General features: G+C 28.1%; 1 protein-coding gene across 8 annotated transcripts in view; it reads right to left on the reverse strand.

Annotated features, from left to right (window-relative positions):
• Positions 1–2,205: 2,205 nt before the first annotated feature.
• Positions 2,206–14,298, reverse strand: part of LOC100863480 (uncharacterized) — a 33,048-nt gene continuing 20,955 nt past the window's right edge. For 6 of the 8 annotated variants that reach the window (XM_086913488.1, XM_086913486.1, XM_086913483.1 and 3 more), the window contains 3 exons: positions 12,886–13,059; positions 7,270–7,444; positions 5,996–7,147 (listed from right to left, as the gene is read on the reverse strand). In XM_086913488.1, coding sequence (XP_086769614.1) covers positions 7,144–7,147; positions 7,270–7,444; positions 12,886–13,059 — 353 coding nt within the window. In that variant the 3' untranslated portion in view covers positions 5,996–7,143. Of the gene's footprint in view, positions 4,250–5,995; positions 7,148–7,265; positions 7,445–12,885; positions 13,060–14,298 lie in introns of those variants that run through there. The other 2 variants (XR_015293740.1, XM_086913484.1) reach the window with 2 other exon arrangements.

The raw sequence follows: 14,298 nt of genomic DNA on the forward strand, positions 1-14,298 counted from the left end.
CGCCACTCTCGCGGATTAATTTAACACCAAATTCAATCCAATACTGTCGAATATCGAGTCTCTATTATTATCGCCTTCTACAATTTTAAAATATTCTTGCGAAAAAATATATTATTATTTATAATATTTTTTTTTTTTTTTTTGCTTTCGTATACAATTTTAAACGTTTGTTTTCGTGAATTTCGTTGATGATTCTTACAGCATAAAATTCTTGAACTTTCTAGTCTTTCACATCGATCTATTCGATTTTTTCAGCGACCAGTAAATTTACTTTGCATTTAACAACTGTTTACTTTATCGATTCGTACAACATACCCTTTAATAACCATCATGTTTTCATTACAGAAGGTATTTCGATACTGCATACCATTAATGCATATTTATTTAGTTAAGAATGCGAATAAAGTTCAGAGCATAAAAAAAAAAAGCTAAAAAGAAGAAATAAAAAATACCAAGTACATTTCAATATTCTAACAAATATATACTCGCTTATAAAATATAAATCATATCGTATTTTCAAGATATATGAATATTTTATATAATATTATTTAAGCAATATATTTTAAAGACAACTCACTTCTCTTTTCCTCTTTAAAACCGTCCCATTCATTTTGCTATTCATGCAACGTGCACCCTTCCGTTTGAAAATACACGTATATCCCTAGAAATGATTCTAATATGCACACTCTAGTTGCAGCCCAATATCTAAACTTAAACATTCGCTAGATCCTCTATTTCCCAGTCATATCTATTGCCCTAGAAACTACTATAATCCCAACTAACTCGTCTTTTCGACTTCTTTATTGTGGAAAAATCGAAAATTAAACAATTTATTGACACGTTCATCATTCTTAAATTATCCATAATTTCATTTTCACATCCGATGTTTAAAGGTTAGAAAAATTCGGATCGATTCGGCAACAATCGGAAACGTTCGGTTCCCGAGCTCTCGAATTAGAGATCGTGCAAGTTCGGACCGACTCGGCAACATTCGGATCGCGATCGCATTGGCATTTTTTAAATATTTCACAATAGTGTGCAATCCGACCAAGAGACAAAGAAAAAATTCGAAGCAATTTCACGTAGAAGCACACAAAATAGTAGCTAAATATATAGAAAATATTCAAAACGGCGCGCAATTTAGCATGGTAACTTGAATTTTCGCGAGAATCGTCTTAAAGATACAGAAGGTAGTAGACTTGCTTCGGGGAGATCCTTCTCGGTATTTTGAAAAGAAGTAGGTTACAGGGTCCAGATATAGTACAATAGAAGCAGGAGGAGGTTTGGGAGGGGGGGAAAAAAATGAATCATCAAGGTGAACTAGGAAAGTGAAACGCAAACGTGCAGTAGTTCTCTCATATTCATATACATGTTATAAAAGTGAGAAGATCGATATTAGTCGTTAGGCGACTGGTTGTCCTATCCTATCTATCCATCCGTTTCCGCTCTATACATCAGGCCTTGATTTCGCCCTATTCTTTTTCCAGCTCTATGCCAGCTCTCGACCGTCCTACGAATTTTCTCGATACGTTTACTTCGTTCTATTCACTTTCGAAAAACTTTTCCATCGATTATTAATTAGCCTTGATGGAAAGTTTGACGGGAAAATAAATTTTGAAAATGGAATACGAATATTTGTACATTCTATCGTGGTAAAATGGTAAAAACATTGTAGAAACGTTTCATTAATGGGGGGAAATGATATACGACATTGGTGGAAAGAGATGGAAATTACCGTTGAAGATCGATAGTAATAATGGAGAGGAACAGCGTGAATTATGATAGGTGGTTTTGATTGGATCTCGTTAGTTCGTGTCAAGAATGCGAGAGAGTCTTTGTATCCGATATAATTCTTAACACTCGTTACACCGATAACGCTTAATGCAACTGTGGCGTGTCAATAAACGCGGAGAACGTTATTTTCAGGATTGTTCGATACGACTATGTTGATTCGATATGATGTTTTCTCAGGTTGAAATGTCGGAAAGGAATTGTCCCTGGAAGAGTTTGTTTGTGGACTAATTGAAGAAATGTCGATAAAAACGTCGTGGATAAAAAAATTTTGATGAGATAATATATCAAAACATTATATTTTTAAACATCGTGTCCCGATTATTGTATTAAAAACGATTTCGATAAAAAAAAAAATGATCGAATATTACGTTTATTCGGTCGATTTACGAACGAAAAAAATAATACTTGGAGTATAAAAGTTTTATGTAATATTTTTATTTCAAAATTAAAAACTTCCTTGAACGCATTTCTGGAATGCGTCCACATCAACGGAATATACCGTTTCGAAACGCAATTCTAGGTTTAATATCGTTTCAAGCAAAACGAGCAACGTAGCGCTCCCATTAAAAGACGTGTAATTTTGCTTTACCCGTACTTACAACAGTTGAACACTTGGCAAAATGTCTCGTGTTTCGCTCGTTTTGCTACATCGCTGGAACGATACAATGCAAATTATATATTATAAGTAATTTGATAGACAGTTGGAGGAAAGATTAAAATTCAAGAAGCTGAGTAAACTTTCCTCAAACTTCTTCAGATTAATGGTCTTAACGTTAAATTGATGTATCGAAGGAATATCTATGAATATATATCGCTCGATACACAAACGAGTAATTTGTTTTCGTAATATTATTACCTTAAATACACGTAAATTTTATTCACGAAAAACATTCGAAGTGCATAACCTACATTTATTTCAAACCTAACCTCAACTTAAAATCCTAACCTTAAAAAAGTGTATTAAATTCAATACCGATACTGAGAGTATCCAATCTCCATATCTCAACAAACCATACAAGTCTCTGCACGTAAATCTAGCATCGTTTCAAATGATTATTTCGATGAATATTATACGTTATATGTGAAACAAGATCTTCCTTTCGAAATATAATCCACGTGTCCCTTCAATACCGCGATGACCTTATTTCGAACGTGCTTCCTTTCGAGCCACGTTCCGCCTCGAAACCGGTATACTTTTTTTTTTTTTTTTTTTTTTTTTTAAGCCAGTTTCCCCCAAGTATGTTACCGTCAAAGCCTCCGGTTATCATCGACTGAAACATTCCTCACGCGAACAAAGCCTCCCCTTTTTGTACACGATATATATGCAAAAAGGTATAGGCGTTGCATGATCCAATTTGAATAATTTGAATAACTTGACACGATAGCGATGCCAGGTATTCCCTGCTCGATGGACAAGGCAAATTACTTAATTGCACACCCCTACGATTCTTTTCACGGAAGGAATAATTGGCGATCGACGACGTTTGGGTGTGAAAGAGTTCTCGTGTTTCTGGAAATTTTGGATTAAATTTAGACAAGACTGGCCTTGTAGATTTCTGAGGATCATTTTTCACATCCTATCACGTGTTGAAAAAGAAATATAAATTAATTTGCGAGTAATGAATATGTATGAAATGATATTATGATTGAATTGTACATATTTATATATATGTGTTAGTAGGTTAAAGAATATTTAGAGGATTAATTTATGAATAATGAACGTATGAAATATTATGTTATTAGATTGGTATATATTTGGTATTTTTGCTAGATGACAGTTTACTTTTCTTCTAGTGTAAATTTTTATTTTCTTTTCTTTTTTTTTTTTTTTTTAAGTTAAGATTACGTTGTAAAAAAAAGTTCTTTTTGTATTAATTATTTATTATATAAATATGTTAAAATATTAATCAGATATAACAAATTAGACTTTTCTAATCTTAACGTAATAGAATAATGTCTCTAATCACTTTATTATAAATTTATATAATTCAACTATATTTCAACTAACATTTGTATACCGTCAACGTCAACAATATTACACAGTAATAATATCATTATTATTTATCATAAAATTCTTGCTCATACACCTTCAATTTACCATTATAATATAACATCTGGTCTGCATTAACCAATTTGTTACATCAATAATGACCAGTGAAACATTCTGTTCTCGAATTAAGATTTCAATGTTATTAATAATTACATTTATTATTAAATCAGAACATTCATTGTCATTAATTTATTTACAAACTGAAATAAAAATGATTATTAAAAATATTATATAAAGTTAGAAAAAAATATTTTCAAAGGATAAATAAAAATATAAAATATTTCTTTCTTCTCTATTTAAATATTCCAATTTGTAATTTTTTCTTTTTTTTATTTGAATTCAATGTGTTAAAGATTTAATTGTTTTTGTATACGAAACACGATAATAAAAAATGTTGTAGAATATCTGAAACAGATGTAAAAATCATCCATATATTTTGAAAATATAAATATGAAAAAGATTTTGATTTATACAGCATAAATTTTTTTTTATATCGTAAAAAATTTATTCCACATAAAGGATGCATATTTTTCTATGCAATTTTACAATCGTATCATTTGATATCGATCAAAATTTAAAAATGTAAAAAACTTAAAAAAAAAATACCTGAAATAGAATAGAAAAATGTATGTTAAGTTACTTTATTTCATTAATAGTGAATAAAAATCTATTGAAATAAATCAACTTAATAAATTATATTCTATCCTTATTTTGTTTATGAAAAAAATATTATGAAAAGAACTTGTACTCTTAAAATGTCAACCAAGACATTTACTCTTGTACATTTTCCACCAAACATAATATGCAATATATTCCTGAAAAAAAATCTTCCATTGTTCATAACTTTATTTATAATGGAATGAAAGAAAGAAGAAGTATCAATTTTTCTTCCTTTCGAATAAATGAAGTAAACTTGAAAAAAATAAACCTTCATTTGTTATAGAAATGTGATAGATGGACGATCATTAATATCCGTGAAAAAATGTTTGAAGGGTAGCTTAAAGTAAAAAAAAAAGCTGTTTCCTTCATGTAAAGAGCAGCAAGTCATCAGTTATACACACAATCCTCTATAAGTCATTTTCTAATATTAAATGTAACATTTGTTATAAAATTTTTTTATAGCATAAGATATAATAGAATGTTCATTTTTTTCATTTTTTTCTGATTTCTTTTAGCATAAAAAATATATCAAATATCCTATTTCTTGCTATTAAACATTTCATAACTTGTGAATGAGAATCTATATGCGAATCTATATCTTTTAAAACCTTATAAAACGAATTATGGTAATAAAAAAAAATATAGTATTCCAGACATAAAGATAAAAAGATACATAAAATCCTAGATTATCGTGGATATTTAGAAATCTGTTTTTTTTTAAATTACATTTTTATATTGGAGAAATAATTATTTTGCGTCAATAAATGTTACGATTTTATGGATCTTGACAATGGTAATTTTTGTTATAAATTTACGATTAGAAAAATTAAAAAAAAAAAAAAAAAAATACTGTCACATTGCTGCAGATTTCTATACATGAACGCATGGTAAGTGATATGACCATGATATTGATCAGACGAAGGGATGTACGTCGGTATATATGCGCCATCTATACGAGGAACATTTAACTTTTTAACAAATCTTTGTAAATAAATATCCAACGATCGATCGTTGGAAATAATTTATATAAAATTTATCCATGTTTTAACAAAATGTAATATATTTTTGATGAATGTATCGTTTGTGATATTAAATCATTCTATTATTTATTTAAAATATTTTGAAATTATTATATATAATACCATAAAATTCACGAATTTTTTAAATTAAAACGAAATTAAAAAAAGAATCAAATGTAATCATTTGCAAAAATTATTTTTCAGCCTTATCGTTTTTTTATATAAAAATAATATATTTAAAAGAGAATTTTTGTTCTGAACATTTTTTATAAAGCCAAAAATTGTTTTCAATTAGATACCACGATAAATTTTTAAAACACTTTCGTGTATTTTTCATTTTTTTTTAACATGCTATTATTATTTAACACGCAACCTTCACCGAGATATATTTTTTCATTTACTTTTCACTTTATACTTTTATCAATTATTATTACCTTGATCTATTTTACTAAATACAGAAATATACACAATCTATCGTTACACAAGTTTTAATACCACAATCTACATTGTACTATATTAAAAGACATTGTATAATTTTCTAAAATAAAAACTTATATTACTATTTTGCTAAAAATGTTGGAAACCTTATTTTCCTTGAACTATTCATCTTCTACGTCCTGTCTTAAATTTCAACTCCTATACAACTCCTATACAATGTCCAGACAATTGAATAATCATAACAACAAATCATATTACATTTTAATTTCCAATAGAATTAATATTTAAATGATTATCTCTTCTCTCCAACATTTCTCTCCGTTTGAAATGAAAATTCACGCAATTGAATTTACATCTTATTCACTTTTATACGAACCAAGTTATGAATAATATTAATTTTCTGTTCATTCTACGTGAAATGTTTTATTCGCATGATCAATCTTTTCGGAAAAAACATACTCTGTGACGTTTATTAACTGACAATAAAGATTGATGCGGAAAACAATCTAAGGAGCGGGGCCAATATGTCGTTAATCCGCTCTTCCATGTATCATCACTGACATTTAAGTGAAAAATTTATCCACTTTAGTGTGAAATAATTCAAAAATTTGTATATTGTAGTAGCATGCAAATGGACAAATTTCACACATTTTCTTTACAAAATAAGATTGAATTTTAAATCAAGTTCAATCAATTTTCTAAGTTACGATAAGTTATGATATATTTCTTCATTAAACACACTCGAGGCCAGTTTAAACCAATGCTTTTGCATACTACTACATACATACAATACAGCATATAGTGCTCGGTTAACTATCGTACTTTCTGCTCGCTTTATTATATCACGAAGTTATCTCTCTCATTAATTTCTAGAATTTCAAGAATTTTTAAGATACACATACGAATTTAGAAAGTTACCTATGACATGGTAAAACGAGCGAATCTTTCTCTCGTCTCATCGTCCATAAGAAATGTTTAATCTCTTCTCAGAGAATCAAAATCAGAGGAACAAAAAAGAAGCAAAATACCTACCCTTCCTGGATAACTCTATCCACATATCTATTTAACGTACAAAGTTTGAAACCTTCTTTCTTATCGAAATACAAATCAAACGTGCGATCCAAAATTCTAAATTGAAAACTTGATTGTTACATCGATATTCTGGTAGTGCATAGTTCAATGTCATCTATACAATGGGGAAAAAAAAGAAATAAAATAAAATAATAACGATCAATATCATCACACACATGACAAGAAAAACAAGTACATTGAAGATATGGAAAAATATAAATGTCTGTAAATACTCACACAGAGAAGTGGTACAGGAAGCACTTCCAGCCGGTGGGACGTTCCAGGAAGTTGTAAACCTGACCTTGAAAGGTCGCTTTTCCAGCACGCCGATGTTCCTTCACGCGGTAACGACCCTCCCACGTGTTACGATCGCCCCCAGTGTTTGCGCCCAACAATAATCGTGGATCGACACCTGAACATTCGTGAGGCATGGGTCAGTATTCTGTATAAATGATAAAGAAGGAGAGGAGGTTTCTTTAGTAGAAGATAAGAGTTGGAAAGTCTGGTTTTTTGGTTTGTAAATTGTTTGCAGAGCAGAGGATGGATACAATTGTGTGAGAAATAGATATGAGATTGGAACAGATTGGAAAAGTTAATTATTCTATATTTAGATAAAATTTAGAATATTGAGGTTTACTTGCATTTACTTGCAAAGATTGCACGAGATGTGCAACATGGGTAATATAAGATTGAAAATAATTTTAAAATGTATATATATATATATATATACAATTAATTTGTTTAATGAAAGTTTGTAACTCATTTTTTTTAGAAACATTCATATTCGAAACGTATAAATACATGTTTTTCATCTATGGGTATTTACCATGTTAAATAATTTACTAAATATATTAAATTCACTTCACAATTGTTTTCTCTTCAATTTCAAAAGTTTCGATCCATCAAACGTAGCAACTTTTATAACAGTTAACCCAACTTTTTTAAGAAACTCCGCGTACGTGAAAAAGTTTAATACTATGAGTTTTACAAACATGAAAATAAAAGTTTACATACTGGTAATTGCGTAATTTCAAATAATTTGCTCTCACAATTTAACCTTAAAAAATTTTATCCAATTTTATATTCGAATTAAAATAATACTACGTACAATTTTGCTGGTATTTATGAGAAGAAAAAAAACATTGTATGAAATACTTTCATTATTTAAAATATAAATTCCTTTACTTATCTATAATTTAACCTTCACACAATTACATATAAATTCGAACGAAATTTAAATTGTATCAAACTTATTCGTTATTATCATATTATACGTATCATGCAAAATTTATAACCTTAAAAAAAAAAAGAACTACTCAGGCTGCATATAACATGCAAAGAAATAAAATATTCAAAGTGGGAAATAATATATTCGAAGAATAAAGCAAATCTTCCTCCATTTTTTCAATCGTATTCATAAATTTAAATATAATATTTAAATATGTTGAATATTGAAATATATAAAAATATATAAAAATATATTGGATTCCGTTTCCACAGTTCGGCTGTTATTAATTATCGTTACGACCCATATCGTTTAACGTAACAGACATCGATATGCCAAATTATCGATACATTCGAGGAATCGCATGCACGTCGGAGGAGCGCGTCGTCGTTGCATTACAAATCAGCTACGTTAATCATATCCAGTGCATAGAGATGGTATTATTATATAATGACATAAACTGTTTACCATTTGTCGAAGCCACAGATGTTTCGCAAAGCTGGTACAAAACCACGCGAAATCCGCGAAGCCCGTACACGAAATGGAAACGAGTCCATTATTATCGAATATCTTCGATAACTCGCTGCTAATGGTTATTTTCTATCTTTGCATGATATAATATGATAATTAAAATAAATTATATTAAATGATATTATAATTTATACAGAATGTATAATATATTTTCTTTAATTTTGTGAGGAAGCGTAAATGTAAAAATCTTTTTTCGGTTTCGGTCATAAATGAATATCGATCGATATAACTATGCTAGTGACTTTTAATGTCCCTAGACATTAAAGTATACATATAATTGTAAAATCTTCGTATAATGCTTCGTCCACTTTTCGATTATTCGATTCTTTAGTCGTTTAATTGAAAATGAATATCAATTGTTATTCTATCTTTCTTCCTTTTTTTAACTATATCATTCGATTACATGTATAATTGAAAAATCGATGTAACAGTCGTTTTCCACATCGCCTTAAGCTCTTTTCACATTGTCCAGTTTTCGTTATTCGATTTTTTTTATTTTCCGATTGAAAATGAATATCGATTATCGATAATCTTATTATTCTATTTTTATTTTTCCTTTTTTTTTTTTTACTATTATATTTTCAATTACACAGTAATCGACACAGTGGCGTGGAAAAAAAAACGAGCATCGTTAGTAAATAATTCCCTTCTTTAATTCATTGTTCCTCTTAATAATTCATTATCGTTGTATTTTTAGTTTAAGAGTAATTATCCGTGTTAATTATCGATGTTAAAAAGTTGAAAATACTTATCTTGGGTACACTTCGAGTATTTCGGATACTCGAATTTCTGCAATATTTCCTCTTTTTCGACGTGTCATTATTATTTCCATCGTTCTCACAGTCGATCATAAAAATCCCTCTATTCATCAAATGGCACTGCATAATCGCGATTCAAATTGCGAGAGACATTGAGGATCGCGTTTGAATATTAATTATTCACGCCACTTTGATATGTTTTTATTTCTTTATCCATTCATGCGTTACATTCAATGCGTCAAAGAAAACGCAATGGAATTTTGGGGGAAAAAGAAACACCTTTTCACCATGTACGAATCTTTGGAATAGAAGAAAAAGTTATTAATCTTTTGAAATTATTAGAATTTACTTTTTTAAAAAACGTGGAGACGACAAGTTTCGCGAAATCCTACGATATCGAATATAAAATTATCAATAATTAAAATTTTATAATTTGATCGAATAACAATTTTTACAAATAACATTAGAACAAATTATCTCGTTATACAAGATTTTTCACAAACTCAATTGGAATAATTACATTGTAGGTTCAACCATTGTTAAAAATTATTTCAAATTATTTCAAACGTGTCATAGGATTATACGGACTAATTTCAAGGTTACAAAATTTTATCTGAAAAATAATTTAAAAAATTGTTTATCGCCTGCAAAAATATTGGATTAATATTTATCCGGTATAATATAAAATATCATATAATATATAATATAATACAAGAGGGACGAACGAGAGTTAATCCGGACGTTTCTATCAGTGGCTCTTCCGCGGAAAACTGTCGAGGTTGTCGGTGAAAAAACCACAGAAAGCTAAACGAACCACGTGTTCCAAATAATCCAATTATTTCCCGACTAAATATAAGCTACATATGGACTTCAAGCCGGCAGGAACAATCTGACGGGGAATTAAAGCGTGTTACCCACCAGAAAATCCGATATATTCCGCGAGAATGTCTGTAATTAATGGTATTCGACTAACGAATCGAACGATTTCGAATCGAGCTATTTCTTTCCCGTGATACGGTAACTAATTCGATTGAATTTAATATTCGGATGAAATATACGAATGGATTGTGATATGATGGATATATGATGGACGTATAATAGATATTGGAATTATCGAAACGAATAATTCTGTATTGGAATGATTATTCGACATTTTTATTCTATCTTTTGTTTGATATATTATTTTAAATTATGTAATTGAAATAATTATTACTCGACTCGGATAAATTATTTTATTTTTACGAACGGTTTAATATATAAAAATGAAAAATTTTTTGATAATTAATTAAACTCATAGAATTTGTTTGCAATGCAAATGTGATTGATAAAGGTGAAAAATAATTTTTTTTTTTTTTTTTTTTATAATCCAATATACCGTTCTATTATTCTAAGAGATTGAATTGAATGTAACACATAAATGTTTCTTTTCTTGAACAATTGTGAAATTAAAAAAAAATTCACTGAAAAATATAGAAAATTGAAAATGATTATGTTATATTTGCATATTTATGTATATTTATGCATTGGCGATTAAATTATATATAGTATATAAAAATAATTTGTAAACTACAATTAAATTAGAGATAATTAATCTACGGATAATTTTTACTCTACTTAAAAACTTATATTCAAATGAATTTTTAAACAGCGATATGAAATATCGGAAATGCGTTCAAAACAACTGACGATGATTAATCATTTTTGCAATATCAAAATTGCGGAATTTTCTAGAAAAAATTTTATATTGAAAACAATTTATTAAATTACAAATTGCTTTGCAAATTTAAATTTTAAATATATTTTAAATACGATTTTACGAAAAGTAAAAATACAAAAAATAATGATGATTGTAACAAAAACATTAAAATGTTATAAAATACTAAAAATTATTATTTATAAATTTATACATTCATTTGAAAAATTATTAAATTTTTAAATTCACGCAATTTTTACATATTGCATTCTAGCATCATTATTTTCATATTAAACTCGAAATATATTCCTTTTTAACGTTTCATACCGTGTGTATAATACATTATTTATGAAACTCATATTCTTTGTACTCAAAGAAGCATCCGATACAACGTCTCGTCCACCTTTGATGTGCCTATTTTACTGAATTTTTTGCTCACACTATCGCTTAGCAATAACCAGAACCAAATCTTTTGCTGACAGGATATAACTATCCTACTTTTTTAAACTGAAAATAAAACAATTCTACGTTAATAATTAAACTTTATACATACGTGAAATCACAACTTTTCATTCTAGATTCTATTCGAATGGAAAATAATAAAATTATTGGATATTATAAATTTCGGACCCTTTTTATACAATATAAAATAAATATAAAAAATATAAATGTAATAATTGGAAGTCTGAAAATTAGTGAATCACGTACAAATAATTTTGAGATATTCATCAATTATAAATTGAATATGTAAATTTTAATATTATATTGACTTTAAATTTTAACTAATATGTTACAGAGATAATGATTAGACTATTTTTTGAAATTTTCTAATAAGTATGACACACATAACACTATCTAATTTCAAAATTTGAAAAGATTTAGAAACGTCTTGTCTTATATCTTGTTGATAACTAATTTGGTCTTGATCAAAGAAAAGTAAAATTAATTTTCTGGGATAAATGAGAATCAAAAAATAATAGACAATATTCAATCAGCCAATTATAATATAAGACTTTTATGGTTAAAGTTTATAATGATTATTGCATTGATAATTTGAATATATATAATATTAATGAATATTGATTTAAATGAAAAATCATTTTGTTCCTTCTTTAAAACTTTATAATAAGAATCTCACTAGTACTACCTCTTTTAATTTTTTACCTAACAATTAATATATTATAAGATAAAAATGATAAAATATCTTACAGTACCTATAATATTTATTCATTATACGATCACTATTTTCACAGAATATCCTCAAGAATCATTCTACTATTTCTCGAATCCAAATAACACGAAATAATAAACACAGGAAACATTATACGTAACTTATACATGTCTCTAAATGTTTGTTTTCAACTTCTCTTCGTCTTTCACTATCTATCACTATCTACATTCATACATGTATCTACATTCATACATACATCGTAATACATGCTTGTCGTAAGTACCAGCAAAAATGAAATAAGATTAAATTAGGTTAGGTTGATAATATGTCAATTTTGATAATAAGGTTATAAATAATGTAAATGTGATCATATTATAATCGCGATAAGAATTTATGGAACGATCTAACAATTCTAAATAATATCCAGATACATTAAAGTAAGAAGAAGAAAAGGAACACGATAAAGAAGCCTCACCTCCGCTAAAGGTATCATTGTTGTCGGACTGCAATGTTGCACTCGTTTCGGACAAGGGCGACGGAGTTGGCCTTAAATCCGAGGGTGGTTCCAATCTCAGTAAATCACTTCCGCCATCTCCACCGCCCCCATTTCCTTTCCCGACCTGTACAATCGTCAGAGGTCCCCGGTTACCTGTCGTAAAACAGAGAAACCACAATGAGGCCGTACACTAAGAAATACGTAACTGGATATTTGAAACGAGCCGGATGCTCGCAGGTGGCGTTACTGCCGCTCCCGCTTAATTCCTCGGTAAAAGTATCTCGCTCGACTCGAAGTAAATAGGAATTCGTCTTAATTCGCTATTCGATATATCGCGCTAAATTTGAAGACAATTATTTTCGCGGGAAATTATAAAATAATTAGAGGCTATAATTTTAATCGATTGCGGCAGCAATAATTAATCACTATAGCATTACTAGATTAAAAATACAGTTATTAATGAACATAATATGTATATAAAATGCTTGTATTATTAGTAACCAACATTTTTTCTTGTAAAAAATAAGTATTAAAATAAAATATAAAGAAAAAGAATTTTATAATATCCTTTGATCAATATAAAAACGTATGTCAATTTTTTTATATATATTTTATATAATTTATATAATTTTTGCGATATCTTTTTTAATATTTTTTATATTATAATTGTATGTAATAAAAAAAATTCATTTATATGTTATATAACAAATATTATTATTTCCAGTTTTCATTATATTTTTTATGAATTATTATAAAAGTATAATAATTATTATAAAAATATAATAGTTCATAAATGTAACTTAAAGTATTATAAATTTACGTATTTGTTTAAGTAAGTTGTTAATATTTAATAATTCAATTCTAACAAAGCTAGTTACTAATTGCCAGTTAATAATAAAAACTAGAAAAAAACTTGGAAAAAAATTGTCTTTGCCTCCTTTCTCAAACCTCTCTACCCAGATTTCTCTAGATATTTTCAGTCCTTTGTCTCTCTACTTTCAAAGTGCAGCCTTCGAGGTACTTTACATTATACATGTGATGTCCAGGCTCAAGCAGATGCAAACCGATTTTCTCTCAGACTCTTCTTTCTCGATATTTTCTTTACCTTTGTTGTATGTTTTTCCTCTCGTCCTTTTTCTCAAAGTCCTATTTCTTCTCTGAACACTGAGTCTTTTTGAAACTTATCAGGTACATTCAACGTTGCCATATCAATGTTGATTTTCTCAAAATGATAACAATATTATTTTAATAGATAGATAACACGAGATTAAAAATTTACTTTATTTTAAAAAATTTTAAAATCTAATTGAATTTCTGTTATGATGTATAATGATAAAGTGATTCAAAAAAATATTAAATAAATTTTTGAAAGTGTTTCCAATACTGTTTTAA

The sequence above is a fragment of the Apis florea genome, unplaced genomic scaffold, assembly GCF_048593485.1.
Source record: "Apis florea isolate Af1SG1 unplaced genomic scaffold, ASM4859348v1 contig_3496_pilon, whole genome shotgun sequence".
In the NCBI taxonomy this organism is placed as follows: domain Eukaryota; kingdom Metazoa; phylum Arthropoda; class Insecta; order Hymenoptera; family Apidae; genus Apis; species Apis florea.